At 43.8% G+C, this 19746-nt stretch overlaps 1 protein-coding gene across 1 annotated transcript in view; it reads right to left on the bottom strand.

Annotated features, from left to right (window-relative positions):
• Positions 1-1483: 1483 nt before the first annotated feature.
• LOC141112992 (3-galactosyl-N-acetylglucosaminide 4-alpha-L-fucosyltransferase FUT3-like) overlaps positions 1484-19746 on the bottom strand; it is a 66472-nt gene continuing 48209 nt past the window's right edge. The window contains exon 2 of the mRNA XM_073606068.1: positions 1484-2909. Within this exon, the coding sequence (XP_073462169.1) occupies positions 1820-2909 (1090 nt within the window). The 3' untranslated portion in view covers positions 1484-1819. The remainder of the gene's footprint in view (positions 2910-19746) is intronic.

Here is a 19746-nt window from a genome sequence, read left to right as displayed (position 1 = left end):
TCCATTGAAAGTTTCAATATATGTAACTCTGTACAGTTAACACAACTGTTTATATTTATCAGTTGAATGACATTTTTTTTTTTTGGTGCTGGAGGAAAATGGATTATTCTACTATGCCAAATTCTCAATAAAATAAACTATGTTATATTAGACAAACATAATAAACATAATGATGTACATTTAAACACATTTAATACCCATTTTAGAGCTCCAGAAGGAAATTGTCTGCAGTACTGTTACCTATGCCATACACCATCAATTTCTTTCTTCACTACCCAACCCTAACAGAAACTGCATGTACACCATGCTTTTCCATTATATGCAAAACAAAGCATGTACCCGTGGCGGTGCGTCCATTCAGGGTGCACGGCACCACCGCTTCTCTCCAGCCACCCCCTCTATGTATCATGGATAGATTCATGCTTTGCATGAATCTATCCATGGCTGCCACTGCCACCCATTATTCAGGCATCTGGCCCCTTTTCGGACGCCAGGCGCCTGAATTCCAGCGGCGGGAGTGTTTTTTTTGAAGCACCTAATTAGAGCCATAGGCTCTAACAGGCTTCAAAAAAGGTGGACTCACAGAGCACAGAGCATTGCACTCGGAGTCCACCCAGATGTGTTAGAAAAGCGAATTAATATTTGCTTTTCTAACACTGAACTACTTCTCATCCAATCAGGAGGCGCAGATCTAATACCCGTCACCTGATTGGCTGAAGGCACAAGCGATCCCATTGGCCGCCTAGCAGAAAGCAAAAAGAGATGCACGGAGGACACAGGAGTTGCCGCCTGACTCGCGCTACCTGTCCCACAGCTCATTGCCGTCACCTGCTGCCTGACCCGCCATCACGATGGGGTAAGTGTCGGGCAGACAGCAAGCGAGCGAGCGAGTGTCACAGTTGGCTGTATATGATGGGCTCAGTGGCTGTATATGATGGGCACAGTTGGCTGCATATGATGGGCACAGTGGCTGTATATGATGGGCACAGTTGGCTGCATATGATGGGCACAGTGCCTGTATATGATGGGCACAGTTGGCTGCATATGATGGGCACAGTTGCTGTATATGATGGGCACAGTTGGCTGCATATGATGGGCACAGTGGCTGTATATGATGGGCAAAATGGCTGCATATGATGGGCACAGTAGATGTATATGATGGGCAAAATGGCTGCATTTGCTGGGCACAGTTGGATGCATATCATAGGCACAGTTGGCTGCATATGATGGGGCACAGTGGCTGCATATGATGGGGCACAATGGCTGCATATGATGGGGCACAGTGGCTGCATATAATGAGCACAGTGGCTGCATATGATGGGGCACAGTGGCTGCATATAATGAGCACAGTTGGCTGCATATGATGGGGCACAGTGGCTGCATATGATGGGCACAGTTGGCGGTATATGATGAGCACAGTTGGCTGCATATGAAGGGCCCAGTGGCTGTACATGATGGGCACAGTTGGCTGCTTATGATGGGCATAGTGGCTGTATATGATGGGCACAGTGGCTCTATATGATGGGCACAGTTGGCTGCATTTGCTGGGCACAGTTGGCAGCATATGATGGGGAGCAGTGGCTGCATAAGATGGGCACAGCAAGGCTGCATTTGATGTTTTTGTTTCAGTATTTTTCAGAATTTTTCAGTTCGTTTGACCCCCCCCAAAAAAAATGTGAGCACCAGCCGCAACTGGCATGTAAAGTAGGTATCGCACCATTTTGCCACCATCTTAAAACAACACATCATTAACAAATATGTCTTTCTTAGTGTATTGTGATGTTTACACTTTATCAGAACATGTTAACACTACAAAATTTTATTTGCTATACAGTGATGTTCTAAACCATTTTTCCAGGTTGGGTATGATTCTATATGATGGAGCATCTTTTAATGCCCTACACATTTTGCAGTAGAATGTACTCCAGCCATCAGCTATTTTAGGGTTAAAAACATTCCTCCATCGGAAATAAGTTTGATATTTTTCATCGTCTTTGTCAAGTTCTAAAATGTAAGCAGCTAGCTGCTGGGCACTGGAGAAGTCATCCACATGAATGAAGGAATCTTGAGGAATGAAACGTTCATAGTTTTCACGAGAAGGCCCCATTACAATTGGCACTGCTGCTGAAAGAAAAGCATTGTTCCAAAGCTTTTCAGTAATATAATCAGTGCCTCTAGAGTTTTCAAAAGACAAGTAGAACTTGTATTTGGACAGAATTAAGGACTGGTTGGCTTTTGGTAACTTCATATGATATTTTCCATAGAGGTCAATTTCTATATGATGTTTAAGTTCTTCATAGTATTTAGACCTTTCATAATTTGGGTCCCAGTTGCTCACTACCCAAGCTACAAGCTTAGATTTTGCTGGTATACTGAAGAGTTCAGTCCCATCATGTCTCTCTATCCATCCATAAGGAGTAAAGATGTCGGAGTCTGCCCGGTAAGTCATTGTGAGGTTAAATATATTGTCCATCATGCTTAAATTTGGGCTATTGTTTGGGGACTCCAGATTAAACCAAACCCAGTACTGTTTTTCAGGTCTTGGACTTGGTGGCAACAGTAACTCGAAGGTGCTCACTTCTCTGTGATGTATAACCACTGCATCTGCCAAATGATAAAAACTTTTATTTTCAGTAAATATGCATGGATCACCATGGAAAGCTAATGGACATTGGTTGAGCGTAAACCATTCCCCAAAAGGTCGGGACCACAGAAGAATGAGATGTTCCTTTTGTTTTTCTGTTTTGGATGAAGGTTGATTCATTCTGGACTGTGGCTGAATATTATATCTGCAGTTCATGTTAAGCAGCACAGCACAGACAAAAAACACAACAGCCTGTGTTGCAAATAAAAAACCCCATTGAAGAAAACCTGATCGGGTCATTGTGAAATATACATCCAGGAAGAAACTAGGAAAAAAAGGAGAATACATTATTTAATAAAGCAATATTTTCTGTAGTGTTGCTGAAAATTAGGATAGAGGGAACATCTAAAGCACCAAAGCAGAGGTCTTACTTGTTTTGAACTTTAATTCTAATGAATAAATCTGATGTATTTTACCTTTGTGAAGAGCCTACAGAGCAGAGACATATAGTATTGAGAGTGGCTTAAAGTGATTGTAAAGCTTCCTTTTTTTAACATTAAAATAACAAAAGTTATACTTAGCTGAGTAGTTGCCCCCCGCCCCGATCCGCTCTCTGCTTAGAGGTTTTGACTGACAGCAGCAGGAACCAATGGCGCCCACTGCTCTAAGCCAAGCCTGTGGGAACCGGGAGAGGGCGGAAGAGCTGCTGCAGACCTGCACAGAGCTGGATCAAGATCGGGCACAGGTGAGTATTTAAGATGGCTGGGGGGGAGGGCGCTACTATTAAAAGATTTTTTACCTTAAGCTCACAGTACATTAACTTCAATGGGAAGAATGCTCCTCTTACAGATAGCTAAAAACATCATAGGTGTCAGTGGTTAGGGATGAGCCGAACACCCCCGGTTCGGTTCGCGGCAGAACATGCGAACGGACCGAAAGTTTGCGTGAACATTCGAACACCATTAAAGTCTATGAGACCCGAACGTGAAAAATCAAAAGTGCGAATTTTAAAGACTAATATGCAAGTTATTGTCCTAAAAAGTGTTTGGGGACCCGGGTCCTGCCCCAGGGGACATGTATCAATGCAAAAAAAGTTTTAAGAAAGGCTGTTTTTTCGGGAGCAGTGATTTTAATGATGCTTAAAGTGAAAAAATAAAAGGTAAATATTCCTTTAAATATCGTACCTGGGGGGTGACTATAGAATGCCTGTAAAGTGCATGTGTTTCCCGTGTTTAGAACAGTCCCTGCACAAAATGACATTTCTAAAGGAATAAAAGTCATTTAAAACTGCTTGCGGCTGTAATGTAATGTCGGGTCCTGGCAATATGGATGAAAATTATTGAGAAAAATGGCATGGGTAACCCCCCCCAGCCCATTACCAGGCCCTTTGGGTCTTGTATGGATATTAAGGGGAGCCCCAAACCCAAATTGAAAAAAGAAAAGGCGTGGGGGCCCCCAGGCCCTATATACTCGGAACAGCAGTATACAGGCGGTGCAAACAAGACAGGGACTGTAGGTTTGTTCTTAAGTATAATCTGTTTGTAATTTTGGAACAGGTACATTTTGTAAGTGTAGCTCCAGCCAAAAAATCAATTTTTAAGCTTTTTGGATAACATAGGGAAGGGTTATCATCACCCCTGTAACATTTGTTTTGCTGTCTGTGCCCCTGTTCAGAAGATTTCACCTTACTTTCTGTCCCAATGAAAATTGGATTTTGAAAATTTGGGGTTATTAGGAAAACAAGGATTGGTGATAAAGCATCAGTGGAGACACCTTTTTCCCATATTAACTCTTACAGGAGAGAATTTCCCTTCTTAGGGGTAGATTTCCTCTCACTTCCTGTTGTCTCCCTCCATTTGTAAGTAGGAGTCGTTTGTAAGTCGGATGTTTGAAAGTAGGGGACTGCCTGTATATACTATGCGGCCTGCCCTATATACTCTGCAGAAAATTGGGCCTTAGGTGTTGGTGGTACCAGAACACTGTAAGTTACTCTTGGTGGGTGCTGGAACGGGCCCTGCTGTGAAATATTATATCAAGAATTGTAATTACATGCCCCTGTTAAACAGGGGCAGAAAAATTGGGCCTTTGTTGTGGTGGTGCCACGACACTGTAAGCCCTCACAGTTACTCTTGGTGGGCGCAGGAACAGGCTTTGCTGTGAAAAATTATATCAAAAATTGTAATTGCATGGCACTTTTAAACAGGGGCAGAAAAATTGGGCCTTTGGTGGTGGTGGACTGGTGGTGGTGCCACAACACTGTAAGCCCTCACAGTTACTCTTGGTGGGCGCAGGAACAGGCTTTGCTGTGAAAAATTATATCAAAAATTGTAATTGCATGGCACTTTTAAACAGGGGCAGAAAAATTGGGCCTTTGGTGGTGGTGGACTGGTGGTGGTGCCACAACACTGTAAGCCCTCACAGTTACTCTTGGTGGGCGCAGGAACAGGCCCTGCTGTGATATTTTATATCAAGAATTGTAATCACATGCCCCTGTAAAACAGGGGCAGAAAAATTGGGATTTTGGTGGTGGTGGTGCCACAACACTGTAAGCCTCACATTTACTTTTGGTGGGTGCAGGAACGGGCCCTGCTGTGAAATATTAGATCAAAAATTGTAATTACATGCCCCTGTAAAACAGGGGCAGAAAAATTGGGTCTTAGGCAGTGGTGGTGGTGCCACAACACTGTTAAACAGGGGCAGAAAAAATTGGGATTTTGGTTGTGGTGGTGCCACAACACTGTAAGCCCTCACAGTTACTCTTGGTGGGTGCAGGAACGGGCCCTGCTGTGAAATATTAGATCAAAAATTGTAATTACACGCCCCTGTAAAACAGGGGCAGAAAAATTGGGTCTTAGGCAGTGGTGGTGCCACAACACTGTAACCCCTCACAGATTCTGTTGTTGAGCGCAGGAACAAGCCCTGCTGTGAAATATTAGAGCAAATATTGTAATTACATGCCCCTGTTAAACAGGGGCAGAAAAATTGGACCTTAAGCGGTGGTGGTGGTGGTGGCACAACACTGTAAAGCCTCACAGATACTCTTGTTGAGTGCGGGAATGGGCCCTGCTGTGAAATATTAGAGCAAATATTGTAATTACATGCCCCTGTTAAACAGGGGCAGAAAAATTGGGCCTTAGGCACTGGTGCCGGTGCCACAACACTTCAACCCCTCACAGATACTCTAGTTGAGCGCAAGAACGAGCCCTGCTGCAAAATATTACAGCAAACATTATAATTATATGCCACTGTTAAAGAGGGGCAGAAAAATTGGGCCTTAGGCACTGGTGGTGGTGCCACAACACTCCAACCCCTCACAGATACTCTAGTTGAGCGCAAAAGAACGAGCCCTGCTGCGAAATATTACAGCAAAAATTATAATTATACGCCCTTGTTAAACAGGGGCAGAAAAATTGGACCTTAGGCACTGCTGGTGGTGCCCTGAAACAAAAATGTTCTTAGAAGCTATCAACATGAACATTGAGGAGGAATAGGATAGTCACTCAGCATAGGCAGTCTTCAAGGGATCTCACATTCATAGAAAAATTAATTGGTTACATCAGCATCAGGTGCTTGGCAGTTGGTGATCCAAGACTGATTCATTTTTATGAAAGTGAGCCGATCAACTGAGTCTGTGGACAGGCGCACTCTGTGATCGGTTACAAAGCCTCCAGCAGCACAGAATGTGCGTTCAGAAAGAACACTGGATGCAGGACAGGCCAGAAGCTCAATTGCATATTGTGCAAGCTCTGGCCAGTGATCCATCCTCAACACCCAGTAACCCAGTGGATTTTCGGTTGGAAAGGTCTCCAAGTCTGATCTTGCCCCTAGGTATTCCTGCACCATGTAAATCAGACGGTGGCAATGGTTGCTGGAACCAATCAGACCTTGGGGTTGCAGACTAAAGAATTGTCTGAATGCATCGGTCAGACGGCCACCTTCTCCACCGCTCCTTCTGTCACTGACCGAAGCCTCAGCAACACGTTGTTCAGGAGGACCAGGAAATTGTAATCTCCCAGGTTCTGCAAACGCATTGCACAAACCTTTCTGCAAGGGCTCCCGAAGATGTTTCATCCTCTGCTCCCTCTGCGAAGGCTGGATAAGTTCTGCAACCTTACCCTTGTAATGTGGATCAAGAAGGGTTGCCAGCCAGTAATGATCCCTCTCCTTGATACCACGAGTCCGAGGGTCCTTTCGCAGGCTTTGCAGAATCAGAGAGGCCATGCAGCGAAGGTTTGCTGAGGCATTCGATCCAGAGTCCTCTGGGTCACTAAGGATGACATGATCCACAGCCACCTCCTCCCAGCCACGTACAAGTCCATGGGTTTCTGGGGACTGAGAACGATCCCTTGAAGACTGCTGCTGATGCTGAGTGCCAGGCTCCACCTCCATGCTGACACAATCCTCATCCTCCTCCTCCTCTGCCTGTGTGATTGGCGGGCCCGCAGGAATACTGTCTGGATAAAGGGGGCCTTGAGAGGTAAGGAAGTCCTCCTCTTCCTCCCTCTGTTCTGCCTCAAGTGGCCTCTCCATTATTCCATGAAGCGTGTGCTCCAACAGGAAGACAAGAGGGACAGTATCACTGATGCATGTACTGTCTGTCACTGCTCACCATCCTCGTGGCCTCCTCAAATGGTGACAGGACAGTGCATGCATCCTTGATCAGTAGCCACTGGCGTGGTGAAAAAAAGCCAAGCTCCGCTGACCCTGTTCTGGTGCCATACTCACATAGGTACTCATTGATGGCCCTCTGCTGCATGTGAAGCCGCTGCGGCATTGCCAACGTTGAGTTCCACCTGGTGGGCATGTCACAAATGAGGCGGTTCTTGGGCAGGTTGCATTCTCTTTGAATGTCAGCCAGCCGAGCACTGACATTATATGACTGGCGGAAATGCCCACAGACTTTCCTGGCCTGTCTCGTGAGATCCTGTAAGCCCCGGTACCTGTACAAGAACAGCTGCACCACCAAATTAAGGATGTGAGCCAAACAGGGAACATGGGTCAAGTGTCCCTGTCGGAGGTCGGAGAGGAGGTTGGTGCCATTGTCGCAAACCACAATTCCTGGCTGAAGCTGGAGTGGCGTCAACCACCTCTGAGTCTGCCCCTGCAGAGATGACACAATCTCTGCCCCAGTGTGGCTCCTGTCCCCTAAGCAGACCAACTCAAGCACCGCATGGCATCTTTTTGCCTGAGTGCTTGTGTAGCCCCTTGAACACCTATGGAGCTGGTTCCGAGGACAAATCTGCAGAGGAAGAGGCCATAAAGGAAGAAGAGGAGGGGGTGGAGGAGAGAGGGGTGGCAGAATCACCACTACTAGCATTTTGGAGGCATGGTGGCGAAACAAGCTACAACAATACTGCACCCTGTCCTGCATCCTTCCCAGCTGCCAGCAGAGTTACCCAGTGTGCCGTGAAAGAAAGGTAAAGTCCCTGTCCATGCCTGCTAGACCATGAGTCAGTGGTAATGCGCACCTTAGCGCTGACCGCCCTGTTCAACGAGGCCTTCTGTGAAAAGAAATGGCGTTAGGGAACCTGCCACTGAGGTACCGCACATTCCACAAATTCACGAAAGGGGGCAGAGTCTACCAGCTGAAAAGCCAGCAGTTGGAGTGCCAGCAATTTAGCCAAGCTAGCATTCAGCTGCTGAGCATGTGGATGGCTGGGACCGAATTTCTTTCTACGGTTTAGCAACTGGGGTAGAGAAATTTGCAAGTACTTGGCACACCTAATTCTACACCTTCACTCATCTCAGTGCAGGTTTCTGAGAGGACTGAAGGTATAGTGGGGTTGGAGATCCCAGCTGATGAAGAGCAAGTAGAGGTCCACCTTGTTCTTTGATGTGGGTCTTTTAAGTACTGTTGCCAATGGACTGCATTGGAGGTCGACATATGTCTGGTCAAGCATGTGGTGCCCAAGCGGCTGCTGATTTGGCCACGCTTGATACGCTTCAGACATATGTTGCAAACAGCACTGGTGCGATCTGCTGCACACGTATCAAAAAAGGCCCACACCAAAGAACTTTTCAAAATACGCGGGAAGTCAGCAGCGCCCTGCACATGCGGAGCTCTGCGGTGTGATGCAGTCGGGTGGCTGCTCTTAAGCTTGCCCCTGGAGGGCATCCTGCCTCGTTGATGTGCCTCCACCTTCTCCTCCTCCTCCTCTCTTCTATCAGGCACCCACGTGGAGTCAGTGACCTCATCATCCCCTCCCTCCTCGTCACTGGAGAAAAGCTGGCAGTATGCTGCAGCTGGGGGAACATGACTGCCAGTCTTGTCCTTCTTGGGCACCCCCTCTCTCTGGGGTTACGTTACTGCCTTCCCCAACCTGGGTACCATCATTGGAGCCTTCAAAATGCCGTGCATCCTTCTGCAGCATGTACCTGACACTGTGGTCATACAGTTCAGGGGACTCCTCCGTGCATGATGGTGGGGCTAGGAAACGAGTGACTGATGACATTGAGCTGATGGAATAGGCCACTTTGGCAGCTGCATTGGCAGGCAAACTACTCTGAGCCTAGGTTACAGAGGATGAGGAGGATGAGGACAGCTTAGTTATCCACTCTACCAACTCTTCTGCATGTTGTGGATCAACACGGCCAGCTGCCGAAAAAAAGGACAAGCGTGCTCCATGGCCACGTGCTGAGGATACACCGTGTCCATGACCAGCACTGTTGGCTGTAGACACAGAGCCTGCTTGACCTCTTTTAGGGGCCTGTGAGCGTCTGCCTCTCCTTGGTGGCCTTCCATGCTGTAAAATTTTATTAGCAAAACACTGCCTGAAATTTACTAGAAAAAGTACACCAGGAATGGCCTGCAGTCAGATATAGGCTTGACTAGAGTAGAATGCAGTGGATATATATATATATATATATGTAGGAGACTGTATATATATTTAATGCACTGAAGATCACTGAATCACCTGCCTGCCTGCCTGCCTGAAAGTGTATTTGAAAACGTACACCAGGAATGGCCTGCAGTCAGATATAGGCTTGGCTAGACTGGAATGCAGTGGATATATATATGTAGGAGACTGTATATATATTTAATGCACTGCAGATCACTGAAATACCTGCCTGCCTGCCTGAAAGTGTATTTTAAAAAGTACACCAGCAATGGCCTGCAGTCAGATATAGGCTTGGCTAGACTAGAATGCAGTGGATATATATGTAGGAGACTGTATATATATATTATGCACTGCAGATCACTGAATCACCTGCCTGAAAGTGTATTTTGAAAACGTACGCCAGCAATGGCCTGCAGTCAGATATAGGCTTGGCTAGACTAGAATGCAGTGGATATATGTAGGAGACTGTATATATATTTTATGCACTGCAGATCACTGAATCACCTGCCTGCCTGAAAGTATATTTGAAAATGTACACCAGCAATGGCCTGCAGTCAGATATAGGCTTGGCTAGACTAGAATGCAGTGGATATATGTAGGAGACTGTATATATATTTTATGCACTGTAGATCACTGAATCACCTGCCTGCCCGAAAGTATATTAGTAACAGTACACCAGGAACGGACTGCAGTCAGATCTAGATATATATGTATATATATATATATATATATATATATATATATATATATATATATATATATATACAAGACTGACTGTATATATATATTAAAAACACTGCAGCTAACTGAATCACCTGCCTGCCTGAAGTATATTAGAAAAAGTACACCAGGAACGGACTGCAGTGAGATATAGCTAAAGTGGATACAGTGGATATATATACACAAGACTGACTGTATATATATATATATTAAATACACTGCAGCTAACTGAATTACCTGCCTGCCTGAAGTATATTAGAAAGAGTACAACAGGAACGGACTGCATTCAGATCTAGCTAAACTGGATACAGTGGATGTATATACTGTATATATGAGACTGTCGGTATATATATATATATATTAAATACACTGCAGCTAACTGAATCATCTGCCTGCCTGAAGTATATTAGAAAGAGTACACCAGGAATGGACTGCAGTGAGATATAGCTAAACTGGATACAGTGGATATATATTGTAAGCTCTAACGAGCAGGGCCTTCTGCTTCCTCTTGTATTGAATTATATTGTAATTGTACTGTCTGCCCTCATGTTGTAAAGCGATGCGTAAACTGTCGGTGCTATATAAATCCTGTATAATAATAATTATATATATATATATATATATATATATATATATATATATATGAGACTGACTGTATATATGTATTAAATACACTGCAGCTAACTGAATCACCTGCGCCTGCCTGAGGTATATTAGAGTACACCAGGAACGGACTGCAGTGAGATATAGCTAAACTGGTTACAGTGGATATATATATATATGAGACTGACTGTATATATATATATTAAATACACTGCAGCTAACTGAATCACCTGCCTGCCTGAAGTATATTAGAAAGAGTACACCAGGAACTGACTGCAGTCAGATCTAGCTAAACTGGATACAGTGTGTGTATATATATATATATATATATATATATATATATATATATATATATATATATATATAATGCAGGGGTTTAACAAAGTCATCTTACTGAGTAATGTGTTGTTCCTTAAGGGAATGGCTCCCTCTAGTGGCAGCCACAAATTTGGCATGAACTTTTCTCTATTTTAGCAGCAAACAGTAATGCATTGTGGGATTAATAGTTTAATGAGGAAATGACTCATGTGCTTAACTCAGTCTGGGAACTACTGATCTACAATGCCCAGTTCACCTACCACAATGCCAAGTCACAGAACAGCCTGCTGGGTAAGCAGATAAAAGGGACAGGCGTGGCATGTTTCCACTCTCTTGGGACGCCATTCAATACCAACCTGCAAGGATGTCTGTGAGGGTGACCGAGAGACTGCGGCCTGTAAGGCGCAGAGTGGAATCGATCAGCCTCAGAGGAGTTCCAGAGCACAACCAGCTGTACCCGAGTGTGGATGGACTCGAGGACCCAAGACATCTGGAGTTTTCCTGTATTCCAGCCATCAGCCATCTGTAGGAATGATGCAGTGTGACGGCGCCGGCTTTGGATCAGACGGAGATCGCAAGGAAGGAGTACGGAAGAATCCTACAGGACCTGGGCCTGTTGTGGTGAGCGGGCACTTGCAGGCCCCAGACCAATAGAATACACTGTTTTCTGGTGAGACTTGTAGTCCCACGGAGGTGGTTCTGCTTATTCATAGGCTGTGCACAGCGGAACTCTGGGGTTTATTACAACCCATGCTGCAAAGGTGGTACTGCATTACCATTACAGTTCACAAGAAAGAGTTAAAGGAGTGTTGTTTGTTTATCATCAACAAAGGAATAGTTCTCATTACACTCATCATTCTACAGTCTGTTTCTTTATGTTCTTTCCTGTGGATTACAAATAACTGCAGTTCAAATCAAAGGGATAGCTGAAGACTAAATCAAGGAAAAGTACTTTTTTTACCTTCAGCAAGGCATCAGGGTGTCACTATACTCTCTGAACATTAGATTGCAGCCTAGGGAGAGCCCTAGAGTATAGGACTCAATATTATACTGATTTATCCTGTTTATGTGTAATATGTTTGGGTTTGGGGTGTTCATTGAGGCTGCAGTGGGAAAGCGCTTAATATAAGTGTTGTATAATATTGAGAGTTAGTCCCACTGTGCATCTGTCTGCATATACCCTCCATGTGATCATTGATTTCTCAGTTCATATACACATTGACTGTTTCCTACTGTTATTCTTTATATCTGAGTTACCACAGCGTTTATTGTGTTAATCATTCTCTTAGTAAACTTCCTAAGTGGTTAATTAACAACTCGTGGGAGACTCCATCTAGTACTACAGCTGGTGAAGTGACGGGTTCCAAGATTATGGTAAATATACTGTGTCGTGTACCATTACTGTGTTCCTCTTTACAACTGGGTCTTACACTAAAATTACCATACAGGTGTGACAGAGGGGTGGAGACTGTTCTTGGGGATGATAGGTAGGGTACAGGATTATACATTCATCAGCAGCTCCTAGGGGGGTAGTGCTACATATAATAAATACACTGCAGCTAACTAAATCGCCTGCCCAATCTAAATGAAATGACACTCTCTCGGTCAACGCCAGCAACACATTACACAGGGCCGACGTGTAGGTGAAACGAAAAAGAACAGCGCCCTCTAAGTGCAGTATACAGGCTGGTTTAATCGATAAAAAATGGTTTTAAAAACACTCACAAAGGTGAAGAAACAATAGGCATGATATATCATCCGCTCCCAATGGCCGGGTGAGAGTGGGGGAGGTCCGTGAGATGTGGCGGTGGCTGTGTCTCCTGGATCAGATCCTACGCCGGTCACACCGCTGGTTCACTGTGCTGTCCAGTGAATAGGAGCGAGGAACAGTGGATGACACTGCTCGCTGTAGCGGACGTCACTTCCGGGTCGGGTCAGCGGGAGGTGCTCGCGTTCGGGACATGCATGTCCCTTCCTCAGGCTTGGATGGCCCTTCCTCCAAGCCTGAGGAAGGGACATGCATGTCGGCCATCGGGAGCGGATAATACATCATGCCTATTGTTTCTTCACCTTTGTGAGTGTTTTTAAAACCATTTTTTATCGCTTAAACCAGCCTGTATACTGCACTTAGAGGGCGCTGTTCTTTTTCGTTTCTCCATTCCAGAGTTCTTGTTCATTCTTACTCCGAACTGGCAGCCCTCTGTGGACAGATTCATTTCCTTTGTATTTTGACATTCTAACTGTTTTTATATTCTTTTTAACCATTGTGTAGTGTCACTGTTCACCATACAGTGGCAAAACACTATCCGTACACTGCTGTCACATTGCTTCATGATTTTTACATATATTATTGTTGTAACCCGAGAGCGCTGTATTATTCAATTCTTTTTTCCGACGTGTAGGTGGCCTTATATAGTGTGGGGCGTGGACTTAACCCCCTGAGCCATAATTGGCCAAAGGCACCTTGCCTTTGGCCAATTATGGCTCTCTTTGCTGACGGCGCTGTGATTGGCCAAAGCATGCGGGTCATAGTGCATGCTTGGCCAATCATCAGACAGCAATGCACTGCGCTCCCGCAGTGCATTATGGGCCATTACGCACCACTCGAATTTGGCACGAATGGCCCATAATGTTCGTTTTTCGATGAACGGACGAACAGCCAATGTTCGACCCGAACAGAAAGCTCATCCCTATCAGTGGTTACATATCTGAGATAGAAATTTACTTATTGATCAAGCAACCCCCAGAAATAATTAGTTGGGAAAGTCAAACATAGGGTGTCACTTGAATGACAGCTCTAAGTCTGTTGGGGCTGCTGACATCACATCCAATATCACATCCAGCTGATGTCTATTAAAGGGAGGCTTTTACAGGAAACAACAAGCATCAGATGAGTTAGGCTCGGTTCACATATATGCGAATTGAATGGATTTTGAACAGCATCTGATCCGCATCACAAGTAAAGCAAACCAGCTTGTGCGGTGCAGCGGCAGTGCAATTTCAGTGCAAACGTAAAAAGATTCCTGTGTGTTTTCTAAAAACTGCGGTGTAGTTCGGATGCAAATTCCAGGCAAATTGCCTTCTGTGGGAACCCTTCTGAATCACACATCTTCAGTTTTGAATATAAATTGAGAAAAAAATAAAAACAGTGTGGGGGTCCCCCCCAATCAATACCAGACCTTTCGGGTCTGGTATGGGTTTTAAGGGGAACCCCATGGCAAAATAAAAAAAAATGGCAAGGGGTCCCTCTCCAAATCCATACTAGACCCTTATCTGAGTATGCATCCTGGCAGGCTGGGTAAAGGGAGAGACGAGGGAGCGCGCCCCCCCATCCTGAACCATACCAGGCCACAAGCCCTCAACATGGGAGGATTCCTTGCCCCAAAGCACCTTATCATCATGTTGATGGGGACAAGAGCAAGGGCCCCTTCCCCACAACCCTGACCAGTGGTAGTCTGCGGGCAGAGCATTATTGGAATCTGGAGGCCAACTTAAACAAGGGGCCTCCAGATCTTGCTTCCCCTCCCCCCCCCCCCATGTATATGAGTATAGGATACTACTCATTCACCAAAAATAGTGTCAAAAATAAAACACAGACACAGTTTCTAGCATTTCCTTTTTAAAACAAAATAACAAACATGTTATACCTGCCTGCTCTGTGCAGTGGTTTTGCACAAAGCAGCCTGAATCCTCCTCTTCTCGGGTCCCACACCAATGCTCCTGGCCCCTCACTCCAGCCAAGTGCCCCCAGATAAAACAGCATAGAATGCATGAAGGTACAAAAAAACTTTTGCCTTTACAACCTTTAAATGCACAATCAATCTTATAGGAAGATTTTTGCTGAAATAATGTACATGGTCTGGTGACAGGGTTTCTTTAAAACAAAACTTCAAGCAAACATCAAAACACATTCAAAAATATTTTAGGGGCTGTTTATCAATAAAATTGTTCCAGTTGCATCTATTAACTGGAGTGAAACTGTTTTAAACAGATTTGTCATAATGTCACATTTCATTTAATTATTGTGTTGTATTGATTTGTTCTTGTTGTTTTTCGCATGGTAAATGCGTGGCAGATTTGGCACAGATTTTCCAACCTGTCGCAATTTGTCTAAAAAATAAAAAAAAAGCAAAAAGAAAAAACAGAAAAGCATTGAATAAGTCAGATTCATTTGCACCTGTTCAAAAATCATATGATATGTTGTGTTAATTCTGCCACAATCTAGGTCATTACACTAGCAACAAATGTCTGAAAACAGGAAACCACTTGACAAATTAGGAATCATATACATATACAATGAGTGCGCATCCACACAAATAAAAGTCCACAAACATCAAGTGAAAACATCAGTAATATGCAGACCTTAACCACTTAAGCCCCGGACCATTCGGCTGCCTAAAGACCAGAGGACTTTTAACAATTTGGCACTGCGCTGATTTAACTGGTAATTGCGGGGTCATGCAATGCTGTACCCAAACGAACTTTGTGTCCTTTTGTTCATACAAATAGAGCTTTCTTTTAATGGTATTTGATTGCCTCTGCGATTTTTATTTTTTGTGATATAAACAGAAAAAGACCAAAAATTTCGAAAAAAAATGATATTTTCTACTTTTTGTTATGAGAAAAATCCAATAAACTCAATTTTAGTCATACATTTAGGCCAAAATGTATTCAGCCACATGTCTTTGGTAAAAAAAATGTCAATAAGCGTATATTTATTGGTTTGCGCAAAAGTTATAGCGTCTACATTAGGGTACATTTTCTGGAATTTACATAGCTTTTAGTTTATGACCGCCTATCTCATTTCGTGAGGTGCTAAAATGGCGGGGCAGTACAACCCCCCCCCCCCACCCCCCATGACCCCATTTTGGAAAGTAGACACCCCAAGGAAATTTTGGAGAGACATGTTGAGCCCATTGAATATTTATTTTTTTGTCCCAAGTGATTGAAAAATGACAAAAAAAAAAAAAATATTTTACAAAAAGTTGTCATTAAATGATATATTGCTCACACATGCCATGGTTATATGTGGAATTGCACCCCAAAATACATTTAGCTGCTTCTCCTGAGTATGGGGATACCACATGTGTGGGACTTTTTGGAAGCCTAGCCACGTACGGGGCCCCAAAAACCAAGCACCGCCTTTAGGATTTCTAGGGCGTACATTTTTGATTTCACTCCTCACTACCTATCACAGGTAGGCCATAAAATGCCAAGATGGCACAACCCCCCCCTCAAATGGCCCCATTTTGGAAAGTAGACACCCCAAGCTATTTGCTGAGAGGCATGTTGAGTCCATGGAATATTTTATATTTTGCCACACGTTGCGGGAAAATGACAAACTTTTTTTTTTTTTTGCACAAAGTTGTCACTAAATGATATATTGCTCAAACATGCCATGGGCATATGTGGAATTACACCCCAAAATACATTCTGCTGCTTCTCCTGAGTACGGAGATACCACATGTGTGGGACTTTTTGGGAGCCTACCCGCATACGGGGCCCCGCAAACCAATCACTCCTCACTACCTATCACAGTTTCGAAGGCCATAAAATGCCAAGATAGCAAGATAGCACAACCCCCCCCCCCCCACATGACCCCATTTTGGAAAGTAGACACCCCAAGCTATTTGCTGAGAGGCGTGGTGAGTTTTTGCAGCTCTCATTTGTTTTTGAAAATGAAGAAACATTTTTTTTTTCTTTTTTCAATTTTCAAAACTTTGTGACAAAAAGCGAGGTCTGCAAAATACTCACCATACCCCTCTGCAAATAGCTTGGGGTGTCTACTTTCCAAAATGGGGTCATTTGGGGGGGGGGGGGGGGGTTGTGCCATCTGGGCATTCCATGGCCTCTGAAACTGTGATAAGCAGTGAGGAGTGAAATAAAAAATTTACACCCTTAGAAAGCCTGAAGGCGGTGCTCGGTTTTCGGGGTCCCGTACGCGGCTAGGCTCCCAAAAAGTCTCACACATGTGGTATCCCTGTACTCAGGAGATGCAACAGAATGTATTTGGGGTGGAATTTCACATATTCCCATGGCATGTTTGAGCAATATATCATTTAGTGACAACTTTGTGCAAAAAAAAAAAAAATTGTCTTTTTCCCGCAACTTGTGTCAAAATAAAAAATATTCCATGGACTCGACATGCCTCTCAGCAAATAGCTTGGGGTGTCTAGTTTCCAAAATGGGGTCATTGGGGGGGGTTTTGAACTGTCCTGGCATTTTATGCACAACATTTAGAAGCTTATGTCACACATCACCCACTCTTCTAACCACTTGAAGACAAAGCCCTCTCTGACACTTTTTGTTTACACGAAAAATTTTTTTTTTTTTGCAAGAAAATTACTTTGAACCCCCAAACATTATATATATTTTTAAAGCAAAGGCCCTACAGATTAAAATGATGGGTGTTTCATTTTTTGTTTCACACAGTATTTGTGCATCGATTTTTCAAACGCATTTTTTTTTTGGAAAAAAACACACTTTTTTTAATTTTAATGCACTAAAACACACTATATTGCCCAAATGTTTGATGAGATAAAAAAGATGATCTTAGGCTGAGTACATGGATACCAAACACAACATGCTTTAAAATTGCGCACAAACATGCAGCGGCGACAAACTACATACATTTTTAAAAGCCTTTAAAAGAATTTACAGGTTACCACTTTAGATTTACAGAGGTGGTCTACTGTTAAAATTACTGCACTCGATCTGACCTTTGCGGTGATACCTCACATGCATGGTGCAATTGCGGTTTACATATGACGCTTGCGTTCACCTTAGCGTGAGAGCAGGTGGAGACAGGGGTGCTTTTTTTTTTTAATTATTTATTTTGCTTTTTTATTTAATTTTTAAACTGTTTCTTTCATTTTTTTTTTTATCATTTTTATTGTTATCTCAGGGAATGTAAATATCCCCTATGATAGCAATAGGTAGTGACAGGTACTCTTTTTTTGAAAAAAATGGGGTCTATTAGACACTAGATCTCTCCTCTGCCCTCAAAGCATCTGACCACACCAAGATCGGTGTGATAAAATGCTTTCCCAATTTCCCAATGGCGCTGTTTACATTTGGCGAAATCTAAGTCATGAAATGCTCGTAGCGTCCAGTTTCTTAGGCCATAGAGATGATTGGAGCCATTCTGGTCTCTGATCGGCTCTATGGTCAGCTGGCAGAACCACCGGCTGCATTTTCAGGTTCCCTGACAGGAGAGCAAGAGAAAACCATGGAAGACGGTGGGGGGGGGACATTCTCTCCCACTGCTGGTAAAAGCAGTCTAGAGGCTAATTAGCCACTAGGATTGCTTTTACATGAAAGCCGACTGCTGGCTGAAAAGAATGATACCAAGATGATACCTAAACCCACAGGCATCATTTTGGCATGACCACTCAAAGTCCAGCAACATACCAGTACGTAATTGTAATTTTTTTTTCATGCAGGCTGTGGGCTGAACGAAAAAAAGAGATTGATCGGTGGGTATGCCCACCATTAGAATACCTTCCTTCATCCACCCACTTCTAATGATGGGCATACATGCACCATTTTGTTTTTAACTGTGGTGGTGAAATCACCTCCTACATCACTGGAGTCATGGCTTTATGTATCGTGGGAGCAAATGCTGCTGCTGTCAAGTCAAATAAATCCGTGCTTCAACTGAATGGCGTACCTGCTAAGCAAATGATGGTTAACAATAAAACAAAGTAACATTACAGTATAACAGTAAGACATACCATACCTGCAAACACCCCCAGTTTGGGTCGCACCAGAACCTGCACACGGACCGAAAGTTTGCGCAAACTTTAGAACCCCATTAAAGTCTATGGGACTCGAACGTTCGAAATCAAAAGTGCTAATTTTAAAGGCTAAGATGCAAGTTATTGTCCTAAAAAGCCAAAAAATCAATTTTCAAGCTCTTTGGAAAACATAGGGAAGGGTTATCACCCCTGTAACATTTGTTTTGCTATCTGTGCACCTCTTCAGAATATTTCACCTCACTTTCTGTCCCAATGACAAATGTTTTTTGAAAATTTGGGGTTTTTAGTGAAACAAGGATTGGTGATAAAGCATCAGTGAAGAGGAGACACGTTTTTCCCATATTAACTCTTACAGGAGAGAATTTCCCTTCCTAGGGGTAGATTTCTCACTTCCTGTTGTCTCCTTCCGTTTGCAAGTAGGAGTCGTTTGTAAGTTGGATGTTTGAAAGTAGGGGCCTGCCCTATATACTCTGCAGAAATTGGGGCCTTAGGTGTGGGTGTTGCCACAACACTGTAAGCCCTTACAGTTACTCTTGGTGGGTGCAGGAACGGGCCCTGCTGTGAATTATTAGATCAAGAATTGTAATTACATGTCCCTGTTGAACAGGGGCAGAAAAATTGGGCCTTAGGCACTGGTGCCACAACACTGCAACCCCTCAGAGATGCTATAGTTGGAGCGCAGGAATGAGCCCTGCTGCAAAGTATTGCATCAAAAATTGTAATTATACGCCCCTGTTAAACAGGGGCTGAAAAATTGGGCCTTGGCCACTGGTGGTGGTGCCCAGAACCAAAAACGTTCTTACAAGCTATCAGCATGAAAATTGAGGAGGAAGAGGATTGTGACTCAGCATAACAGGATAGTCACTCAGCATCAGCATAGACAGTCTTGAAGGGATCTCACATTAAAAAAAAAAAAAAAATCAAT

The sequence above is a fragment of the Aquarana catesbeiana genome, linkage group LG11, assembly GCF_042186555.1.
Source record: "Aquarana catesbeiana isolate 2022-GZ linkage group LG11, ASM4218655v1, whole genome shotgun sequence".
NCBI classification, from domain to species: domain Eukaryota; kingdom Metazoa; phylum Chordata; class Amphibia; order Anura; family Ranidae; genus Aquarana; species Aquarana catesbeiana.
Note: the sequence above shows the minus strand (reverse complement) of the source record. Positions and strands in the feature narration are given on the sequence as shown.